The sequence below is a fragment of the Dysidea avara genome, chromosome 8, assembly GCF_963678975.1.
Source record: "Dysidea avara chromosome 8, odDysAvar1.4, whole genome shotgun sequence".
Classification (NCBI taxonomy): Eukaryota; Metazoa; Porifera; class Demospongiae; order Dictyoceratida; family Dysideidae; genus Dysidea; species Dysidea avara.
The window spans coordinates 21811348-21823094 of record NC_089279.1 but is presented as its reverse complement, the minus strand read 5'-3'; the positions used below and the strand labels follow the sequence as shown (position 1 = coordinate 21823094).

Sequence of the window (11747 nt, the reverse complement as noted above, 5' to 3'; positions counted from 1 at the left end):
GAGTGAAAATTGTCTTCTAAGCATTTTATGTATTCACCAAAAACCGCAACTTGCTTTTGAAGCCATAAATTGAGTTCAACCTGTTCAACCATACTGCTTTGTAGGTGGTTATGACTTCCAAGGTTCATATAAATGTGTTAGCCCGGGATGAATGTGTCTGGTTTAAAGTGACCATATGAAAAGGGTGATATACAGCTTGCATGTGATTTTACCTAGAAAAAGGTATAGGTAACATATTAAAAATTTACAGAGCATTAATTTTTACAAATACATTTGGGGAGCAGAATGAATGCGAAATTTGACTGTAGAACATAAGACTAGATCAAATTAATTTTGTAGAACTGCATAACATTTCCAACTCAAATACTTATCTGAACCTTGCAACTGGTAACACTCAAAATCAATAAACATCACTTTGTGGGTGAAGCCATAGAAAATAGTAGAGCTTCTTTTGAACTCCAGATTTCTACCCAAGCAATAAGTTACGTGATTGCATATAACTTTGCATTTCACCCAAAGAAAAATGCAAGTCTACATCAAAAATATAATATACAGTATGCTAGATACACAAAAATCACAAAAACTTGGCCTGTTCGTTAAAGTTACTAAGCTATCAATATGGGCTCCAATAACAGACCGATTGCAAGTAGTCGCCGGTCACTGTTAACAGGGCCATCAATATCCAAACCAATGGGCATTCCTTGACTACTTTTCCCTGCTGGCAATGTCAAACTAGGAATGCCAGTGATGCTGGATGGTTCCATGTTACGATTATAAATCGGTAAAGTTGGTACCTTGACTCCATTAATTTCTACTGTTTCGTCAATCCCCTCGATCAACCTTGCTGGCAATGGTGTGGTAGGATATATAATTGCATCAACTTCATATTTTGCAAAATAATCGACGACCCGTTGCTGTAGTTGAGGCCTGACCACCTCCAATGCCTCCCTGTATACAGGTTCTGATGGCGCAGCTGTCATTGTATTATGGATAATCTGCTTCACATCGGGACTTTCTATCTTGTCAAGCACTTCTTCCATGGTCACAGGAATATTATTATCCTTTAAGTATTGTGGTATTAACTGGCCTGTCTCGTAGAATATTATTGTGAAACCAGATTTGGAACTTAACTCTTCGACATCGGGTATGTCTTCCTCAATCAGTGTGACACCTGCATTTTTCAATTTGACTAGAACTTTTTCCATGACATTTGCCACTTCAGGATCCAAATTGTGGTAGAAGTAGCTGCGTGGCACTCCTAATTTCAAAGATGATATATCAATATTTGGAAGTGATGGTTCGGTCTTGGTGATAACAGCATCTAGTAGTGCGGCATCAGTGACATTCAAGGTCATTGGTCCAATAGTATCTCTAGTGTTTGACAGGAGTACCATACCATCACTGGGATAACGTCCAGTGCTTGGTCGGAATCCAACAATGCCATTGAGTGCAGCAGGGATACGTACTGATCCTCCTGTGTCTGTTCCCAGACCAACACGTGCACATCCCATGGCAACAGCAACTGCTGTTCCTCCACTACTGCCCCCAGCAATATACTTGACGTCCAAAGCGTTACCCACTGCACCATAGGCATAATTCTTACTGGTAATGCCGAACATTAGCTCGTGTAGATTTGTTTTGCCTATCACGATGGCTCCTTCATCTTTCAAGCGGGTCACAACCGTAGCATCACGAGTAGGGATGAACTTATCCAACGCCTTTGTACCACCTGTGTTGGGTAAGCCGGCAACTTCGATGTTATCTTTAACTGCCAGTGTAAAGCCCTCCAGCGATCTTGGCACCGCCGAAGGTCGGATATCTTTTATGACTTGCTCATTCACTGTGATGAAAGCGTTTGTCTCTTTGTTTGTAGCTTGAATCCTCTGCAGTTTTGACTGCACGTCAGCTTCAATTTGGGATGACATCTTGCACATGCAACCGCAACAAAGAAATAGACTACTTTATGTTATGTAAAGGCATGAGGAATTTAATTAAGGATTGGCATGCAATGTGTGGAGTACATATTTTCTAAACCACACATTGGTTCTCACACAAATTTGTAAGTTTTTCAAAGTGTCTCACAGACTTACGGTTCCTTGGATTGAAATGAAACTTGGACTTAAAGTTTATCACCTATAGAACTATTATATACCACAAACAGAGTGAAAATAGCATGTTCATAGGTGAAGATACGGCTCCGGTACATGTTCAGTGTGGTAAAGAATAAGCCTGTTAGTCGCAGAAACACTTGCTGAAAAGATCCTAATGTATCAGTATCCAGTTCTACAAGCCATAATCAATCCAATGACAGTGCAGTAAAGGTCAAATAATGCTATACTCCCATTCTGTTAATAGATGATACTTTGCTATGTTACTAGATACTTTGCCGGAGTCTGTAACTTATTGTAGTGCTATAATTGATTTTGGTTTAAACTACTATCCTGTGTGGTCTGTGGCAATGCTATTGTGAGCGTCAGTAGTAATATAGGTTGAATTTTATCAAGTCATAGTGTAAGATGAACTACAGGTACTCGATGACTAGTTTTCATATCAAAATGATCACAGTGCAGCAAGCATTATGACTACACTGCTGTTATGTGTTCAATGGTTTCCCTTACTGATGTAAAACAGCATTTGCAATATCTCAGAATGCTTTAACAGGTTGATAAAGGAGTGTCTATTACCATGCTACAAATTATTACCACTGACTGCACTGCCCACACAACAAGTAATGAGCAAGGTTCTGATTGACCTTGTCAGTTATCCCTAGACCATAACTGCAATAATGAAACTAGCCTGGTTTCACATAGACTTGTGGCTAAGCATAGGTCAAATAATAGCATTTTTCAAGAAGGTAATCCATCTGCCATAGTGCTCCAGTGATTATGCAATAGCTAATTTATTATCCAATTAACATTCCATGGCTTCTGGTAAATTGGTCTATTAAATAGCATACACACACGTAACCAGTAAAATACATATACCGCACATAATTTATCTGGGCATGAGCAGAATATAAAAATGGCCTGGACCGTACTCTGAATTGGATTTCTGTACTCGGTGCCAAATTGTCACAGTATCTCTTGCCTGCCAAGTGACCCCTTTTGATGTCCGTCGGCATATATACAAATTAATAACCAATAGCATAGCAATAATTATTTCTTTCTTTGATGTAGTACAGTAGGGCTTCCCTAGCTGATGCATGAAGTCACCAGTAGCTGAAAAGACAAGCATCCCTCATAGAGCCTCTGATTACATGCCCTTCTACTGCTTATTGCAATTGACACTAGTAACGATCGATAAGATGCACGAGACATAAGGATTAAAAACTCATGCATACAAATGTCTCAAAATCCATGAGCAACAATATCCAAGCAAACACTGTTATTCAAAGCAGTAGTACAGGTATAATGAAATTCGTGATTTCATTGCTGGCTCATTTGCTAAAGGAGATCTGTTATGATGTTTGTGTTGAGCCTGGCCTCCAGGGGGCATTCACTAGGGAGAATGGCAGACAAACAAGAACCTTCTTCACGTTAAGGCATGCTCAACAGAAAAGGTACACGGAAAGCTGGCAGTAGAGCAGATATCCAGTCATATCACAAGCAGAAAGCATTACCTTATATGCAGATGAAAATCACAGTTTCTCAGTGGCAACCAATTGCAAGTTGGAGGTAGCTAGCTAGCTACCAGGCTAACTGGCAATACGTGCATGATCAATTGAGTGACTCAAATCCCTTGTTGATAAAAGGACTGTATGCACAGTGAGGGTGTTGAGAAGCAAAGTTATAGAATCTCAGAGACCCATCCAGACAATTTGGTAACAACAAATTGAAATATACCAATAGAAGAGTCAAGACAGGGATGACTGTTTGGATGTTTGATTAAACCGTGACAGTAGTACCAGCAACTTCATGCTCAGCTCTGCACATACGGTGTCTGTCAGTCAAATCTGATTTGCAGTGAATGTGAGAGCATATAATTGCTTAAATGTGCACGTGATTATGCTAATTTATAGGAGCAGTTGCATATGCTGGAAAGTGTATAGGCGAGAAACATAATTTGGCACCTAGTCCACGTATCTGTGCAAATGTACTTTTTGGTTTCTTTTATGGCTTTACTAAGTTAATTTATTTGTGAAAACCTGTTTTCCATATATATAGACTCATGCCAATTAATCGTTGCATTTTGACATCAATTTTGTTAACTATAATCCCATATACTCTTTGGTATAGCCGTTAGTGATAGCTACAAAATTTCAGATGCTCCTGTAACCGCTCTGGATAGCACTGGGAACACTTATGAAGAAAATTAAATATGCAGCAATATAATCCATTCTCCATAAGCAACCTGCAGTACATGCTGTCATTCTAGTCATGGAACAAACCAAATGAGATTATAAACACCACTTCAATTGACACTTTTAATTGTTGACCTACTTATAGTGATTTTGATTATAACTTTTTGTGCTCATGCATATTACATTTTATACTCTCTTTTGAGGTTTTGCAATCACAATGTAAATGTATGCAGACTGAGCCTGCATTAACAAATTAAATTCATAAGATCGCTATATACGTGAGTGGTAGTAGATTTATCCAATGACTCAATCACAAACTAGGATAAGTCTTCACAACCATGCACATTCACCATTATGGTGGATGGAGATCATAGTTGTAAGGAGTATTGGTGGCACTGTGACCTGCTTCCATGAGCTGATGAGTGCATTAGTTTCTGTACACAGCTACTGCCATACCATAAGCCTGTATTGGTTGTTCCACTTTGTTCTAACTATAAGTGCACTGTTTATACTATATACCTATGTTTTAACAATGTGAGAAAAATTTGTCATGAATTATGAACTAAAACCAAATAATGTGTGACTGTACGCATGTGCCATAATATGTGACCGGATTTGCGAAAAGGTACCTTTTCCACACATTTTGACATACCAGCAAACAAAATGATGTAACACTTGACTCCTTACACTGATTAACTTACTCTTAGTTTCAAAATGCAGCCAGATACTGTAGCTACACTCACAGAATAGTTCAGGCAATTATATGAAATGATCAAAAACGTATGAAGCTTCTAAGTTCAAATATGGGTCAAATTTTGTGTGTGAAAAAGGTACCTTTTTGCAAATCCGGTCACGTATGTGTCTGCATGAGGCAGTCTATATATCCACTCAATGTAGGCCACATTCATATGTTGGACTTAATTATTATAGTTTCTCATCCCTGTATTGCTATTTACTACATCAAAATGATTGTGCATGCATGTATGGACAGTGGTCGCTATATGCACAAAGCAACTTTTAAAGAGTAACTACACACAGAGCATGCTATGCTCTACGCAACTACGCACAGAGCATACTATGCTCTGTGCTCTTTAAAAGTTGCTGGATAGTACAATAGCTGGGTATGTATATAGCTGAATTAGATAGCTCATATAATGCGAAATAATAAAAATGATGCAACTATGATAGGTATACATTTTTTTATTATTTTGCATTATATGAGCTATCTAATTCAGCTATATACATACCCATGCAGCTATTGTATAAGTACTATCCAGTCACAAACAATTTTACTACTGGACATGTAATGTCAATATATCAATAGTTATATATCATGTATAGAGTATATAGATAACATATACACATTGTATAGCACATTGTATAGTAGGAACGAAAACATATATACTACATGACAAGGCTTGTGCAACCTCGAATAAAACCTGAGGACAGGACATGCCAGAGTATATTAATACAAGGATTCACCTTATATGCATAAAGTATCCATTAGGGGCATGCATACCCAACTATATAGTTTCACTAACCTGCAGTTAAGCTCTACATAAGCAATGCATGATGTAAAGTTGCTATCATGCAGACTTCATGCATGCAGGTGAAGGAGTGTATATAGACATATAATCTATTGCATTGAATTATTGGAAAAATGGATAGTTGGGATGTATATATATGGCATAATTATGTAGCGTGGATTATACCAAGTTCAAGAAATTAACACTGAATTAACAGCAGTGCATGGCTGCATGTAAGTTATCAAAATAATATAATGTTTTAATGCTAAAAAATGTGTGTGGGCGGGATATGTGCACAAGGCTATACATTGATGAGTAGTGGCATTGTTATAGTGTTTAGAAGTCCATAAAATTAATGTTAACCATGTCATAGGTTTACATTATTATGAGGGATCAATATTTTCTGACTGATTTATTAGAGTATTTAAATCATTTCCTGCAGTATACGTAGATAATGCATGTATTTAAATACAGCAATTCATGTTTCTTGATGCTCATGCATGTTATGTGAAGTACCTGTAGAATATAGCGTAGTAGAATACCGTTGCATGCATGATCAGCCGCATTATCTACTCTCAATTATGAATATCACATATAGTACTTATTCAAAAGGAATGATACAAAAAACACTAGCCATAAATCAAACAGTTCATAGATTTAATGAAATCACTTAAATAGGAGTAGCTACTACATTGTTCACCCAATCCTTTAAGCTAGTTGGTTCTTCTCCAGTAATATCCTTGAAATCAGATTCGTTTCCTTGAGTTAAAGAAGGCAATTCGCTATCAATTGCCTTGTATATCTCCAATAAACCCTCTACTTGCCAAGGTTGAAATATCCCCACAGCTAGCAAGGCCTTTTCAACATCCTCATATGTATTAGTTGTGATAGTCACTTCTTTCCCTAAAGCCTCAGAAAACGCCTTTGCCACATCTCCATACGTGTGTCAATTACTTACAATCGTATATGTTTTGTTAACATGCTTCGACACATCAGCTAAAATAGCAGCTGCAGCTCTTCCACCATCAATGGCTGCCACTGTTGCATAAGATTTGCTGGGATTTACTGGTATACTATTATAGTGGACATCTTCTGGATTGTCTCCAAATTAAAGTCGATGTAATTTTCTATGAAGAATGGTAGACGTATGATGATATATGGTACTCCTAGTGTAGAAATGGCTCCTTCTAGCTGAGTAAACTGTTTGCCGATTGTGACAGTGACTACTGACAATGATCAGATGTTTAACCCCAGCCTTCTTGGCAGCTTCTGCAGTCTTAATAGCCCAAGCGTAATAGCCAGCTCAGCACGGTTCTCAGTTGGTGGAGTCACAATAAAATAAAGCGGTGACTCCTGCAAATGTCTCGACCAGTTTCTCAGCACCTTGAGTGGCTTGCACCATGGTTACACCTGGCAATGCCTTTACTTTTTCGGCTTTAGCGGGGTCTCTGACACCAGCTTGTATCTCCAGCCGATCAGCATAGTTGGAGGAAAGCGACTGCACAGTCGCTAGTCCTATTCTACCACTAGCCCTATCATGAACCCTACTGGTTTAGCCATTGTTTTTGATCCCAGTCTTCTCCTAACTTTCGGTTATACTTGCTTGACTAATTTCATCTGACCAATCTCGTCCTGGCGACATATACCACCCTGACTTTCATCTTGGTAGTCCTGCCTATTTTGATCTCTCCGTCAGGAGTACCACTCAGATCTGCTGTCATATCTTCTGCTTCTTCTCAGGCTGGGGTGGCCGCTGCTGTTGGTGAGATAGCTAAGGACAACCAATACCAGGATATTGCATGTGAATGATAATGGAGGAGATTTTATCCCTCTTGTATGTGAGACCTTAGGTGTTTGGTCACCATATGCCCTATCAATTTTAGGATCCATAGCTGACAGAACAACTGTTAGAAACGGTTTACCTAGAAAGTTTGCTAGGCGCCAACTTCTCCAGCAACTATCTGCGGTGACCTTGTGGAGGTACAATGCGAAAATGATACTCCGCCAGTATTCGCTTACTGCTGAGGACGAATTTCCTGACTTTGACATTGGTTAAGTTAAGAGTATATGTAGGTAGTAATAAGTATATAGTTAGGTAATAAGTAGTAGTAGTAGTATGGTGTAGTTTTCAGTATGTACGTGTGTTATGTCCATAATTATTGTTATTTCAAATGGCACGCCTTTTATATAGCATGATTGGAAGACTACATGATGCTTCTCTTCCGGTCACGTTTCTTTCCGGTTGAGCATCTCGAATCCTCTAGAAAGCAGCCAAAATGCTGAGTGTTGCTGATGTCTCAATTTCAATTTTCAATTTGTGTCAGCAGTTGTATCAACGCTATTTGTATCAGCGCTATTTGTGTCAGCGCTGGTCACCGCGACTTCCGGCTAGAGCGTAACTTTTACGTCATAAAATTACGTGAAAATGCGTAACTACAACTTCCGTGGGGACATTTTTTGTTGCTGTTACTAGCAAACACAAAGCAAATTTACAGTACCACTACTACTACTACTAACTAAGCCTAAGGGGATTGTCATCATCAGGGGAAAATTCGATTGCGGCGTTATGGATGAACAATGCCAAAATGATCCTGAGGTATCAGGGCACTTCAGGGTACTGATGTTGACGAGCGGATGTTGATGGCAATCCCCCTATCCATTAGTAGTCTCGCGGCACCCGACCCTAAAAGGGTCGGGCGCCGCGAGACTAATCCATTAGTTATAAATTTGTAGTCTGTAGTTGTAGTTAATAGTACAAGTAGCTAGATAATGTATGTACCATGTTGTTGTTGTTTTTCATGCCGGATCATTTGCTCCTTCAAGTTGTCAGTATAGTGGATAGTGGCCGGTTCTGGGAAACTTCCTTGGTATTTCTGTGTCATTTCCACATTAGGCCACTTATTGTTAATTTTAGTTATGTTTCAGATCCCCTTCCCACATTGCTATGTTTTCACTGCGTAAATTCGGTAATTATTATGAGCCAGTACAGTTTTCACCATTATCTCATCATCTCACTGATTAATGATTGTATAGAAGTTATAAACAAATTTGTTTACATAGTTAGGCACAGAGAAAGGAAGTGATGTTGTAGGTGATGTACGTGTTGTGGGCGTGTTTGGACCAGAATGTATACAGTTACACCCAAGTAGTACAGTTCGCAGCTACTTCTAGTAAGGAGATATAATGTTTGGTGGCTCTTGTAACCTTCAAGACGTGACATTTGGGTATTACTGAATTTAAATAGCCATGCCGTGTTTTCCTGTATAGCTGTAGAGATCTTAGGTCTTCTTGGAGTATCTTACTGATAGGACCAGTCCAAATAAATTCTCTGTTAATCTATTATGAGATTGGCAGCTTTTCAAGCTATTATTTTCCTAGATAGCTACAGCCATATGCATGGCAAACAGTTTAATAAAAGTAACAGCTTGTACCTTCATCTTTTATGTTGCAGGACTAGCACATACGTAAATTTGTGCTGACTTGAGAGCACACTGACATGTGAGCTGACAACCTCACAAGATTGATTCTGTAAAGCATGCAAGAAAAACCGGAAAATAATGGAAGAATACAAAATAATGCCCCGGGAACTTTCCGTAGAGCTGAGAGTACAGATGTAGGCAATGGATGGAAACAGGGCCGCCCACAGGGGGGGGGGGGGGGGGCAACTGGGGCATTTTGCCCCGGGCCCCAGCCTGAAAGGGGCCCCAGGAGGCCCCATGAAGGGCCCACTGAATACCTGTTTAAAAGATCGATATACTCTAATAGAGCAGTCAGATCTAAATACTCTAATAGAGCAGTCACAGTATTCTTCAGAGGGGCAGTATAGCAAGCTTATAGATAAGGTAAGGAGATATGATTGGTGATGGGTAGTTATTGTCATTGCCAGCAGGTTGTGACCCCTTTTTTTTTTTTTTTTTTTTTTTTGGTCTTCACCTTACAACTTGGGTGAAGGGCCCCACTTTAACTCTTTGCCCTGGGCCCCTTAATTTCTCTGGGAGGCCCTGGATGGGAAACAGAATTTATTTGGAGTGGCCTAGTCATTGCCATAATACAGTAGAATACAATGCAATATATAATGTAGTATTCTATCAAGTACGCATGTACCCACTGAAAATGCTCTCAGTTTCATCTCAAATTTTTCTTGTGTGCACATATGTGTGGGGAAGGAGAAGGCCAAATGCTTTTTCAGCTGACAGCCGGCCCACATAACTTGTCTCCTCCCCTCCCACACACTTTGGACTACTGTTCTCTATCCCTGATTCAATTAATCAAAAATGGCAGTTCTCACGTGTAATGTCTGCTCTAGCTGCTATATATCATATTCTATAGACTATAAAAATAAGCTGCAAACACAGCAGCAGTGCAGTTAGCTAGCTAGATACAATTATACAACAAAACATTTTTTTTAAAGTACAGACTCCATGCACTATACAGAATGACTTGCATTTTGAGGTAGTTAGGTAAAACTTGTGGATAGGTTTGTCCACCCTTCTCTGCATGAAGGCCTGGCTACATGCCACTGCAAACAATATTAATCTATTGAGAGAACATTTTCCACATGTCTATAGAGATGAAATCTTGACAACAGACAATCCCACAAGTATAACTTCTAGCTTAGCCAAGTCTTCAAATTATGTACTATTAAACTGAGTGTTTGGAGGTGGTCCATCACGAAAATAAATTTACTCACTATTCCTATACATACACTATAATGGGTTTGGGTGAGCATGTGCCCATCCAAGCCCACCCTTGGCTACTTCAACTAATTGTGCATACCAACTGAATAGTTATAGACGGTCCTGCATGTACATGAAGTTGAGCATGACACCATGCATGCATGCATATAGATGCAGTAGCACCGATGCATACAAACGTGGAAGTACTAATATGCGTGTTGCAACATGCAGCTACAGCTGTACACCATAATAGCTACAAATCAAATATATAGTTCAGACTAACAAGATCACTTGAATAAAGGTGCTGCAGCGTTCACCCAATCTTTTATGCTAGTTGGCTCCTCTCCAGTAATATCCTTAAAATCAGATATGTTCTCTTGAGTAACAGAAGGTGATCCATTGTCAATTGCCTTGTACATCTCCAATAAACCTTCCACCTGCCAAGGTTCCAGTATTCCAATAGCCAGCATGATCTTCTCAGTATCCTCATATGTATTAGTTGTGATAGTCACTTCTTTCCCCAGAAAACAACTTTGCCACATCACCATAAATTAATATGTGTGTCGATCACTTACAATGTTTTGTTAATGTGCTTTGACACATCAGATAAAATAGCAGCCGCAGCCCTTCCACCGTCAGTGGCTACCACCGTTATATAAGGTTTGGTGGGATTTACTGGTATTATTATAGTGGACATCTTCTGGATTGTCTCCATAAAGCCAACGTAGTTGTCTATGAAGAATGGTAGACTGATGGTATATGGTACTCCTAATGTAGAAATGGCTCCTTCTAGCTGAGTAAACTGTTTGCCGATTGTGACAGTGGCTACTGGAACAGACAACGATCAGATGTTTAACTCCAGCCTTCTTGGCAGCTTCTGCAGTCTTAATAGCCAGCTCAGCATGGTTCTCAGTTGGTGGAGTGACAATAAATAAAGCGGTGACTCCTACAAATGTCTTGACCAGTTTCTCATCTCCTTGAGTGGTGCACTACGGTTGCACCTGTCAATGCCTTTACTTTATCAGCTTTAACCAGATCTCTGACACCAGCTTGTATATCCAGCCTATCAGCATACTTGGAGGAAAGTGACTACAGTCGCCAGTCCTATTTTACCACTAGCCCCTATCACTGGTTTAGCCCTTTTGTTTTCTTAGTCTCACGTGGCCAGACCACTCTTTCTCTCACGGCATTTATCAATTAAAAACACTTGCTAATTCTAATCAATCAGCGCCATGGGAGAAAAAG

General features: G+C 39.4%; 1 protein-coding gene and 1 pseudogene across 1 annotated transcript; both read right to left on the bottom strand.

Moving 5' to 3' along the window:
* Positions 1–487: 487 nt before the first annotated feature.
* Positions 488–1970, bottom strand: LOC136263425 (indoleacetamide hydrolase-like). Its single transcript, XM_066057934.1, has one exon. It carries the CDS (start codon positions 1932–1934, stop codon positions 606–608), a length of 1329 nt encoding a protein of 442 aa, XP_065914006.1. The 5' UTR covers positions 1935–1970; the 3' UTR covers positions 488–605.
* An 8819-nt stretch (positions 1971–10789) lies between these two features.
* Positions 10790–11692, bottom strand: LOC136264846 (uncharacterized; annotated as a pseudogene).
* Positions 11693–11747: the final 55 nt, after the last annotated feature.

What these genes read in the sequence shown, in the direction of transcription:
- LOC136263425 (XM_066057934.1), bottom strand. Translation starts at nt 1,934, where the DNA reads ATGTGCAAGATGTCATCCCAAATTGAAGCTGACGTGCAGTCAAAACTG.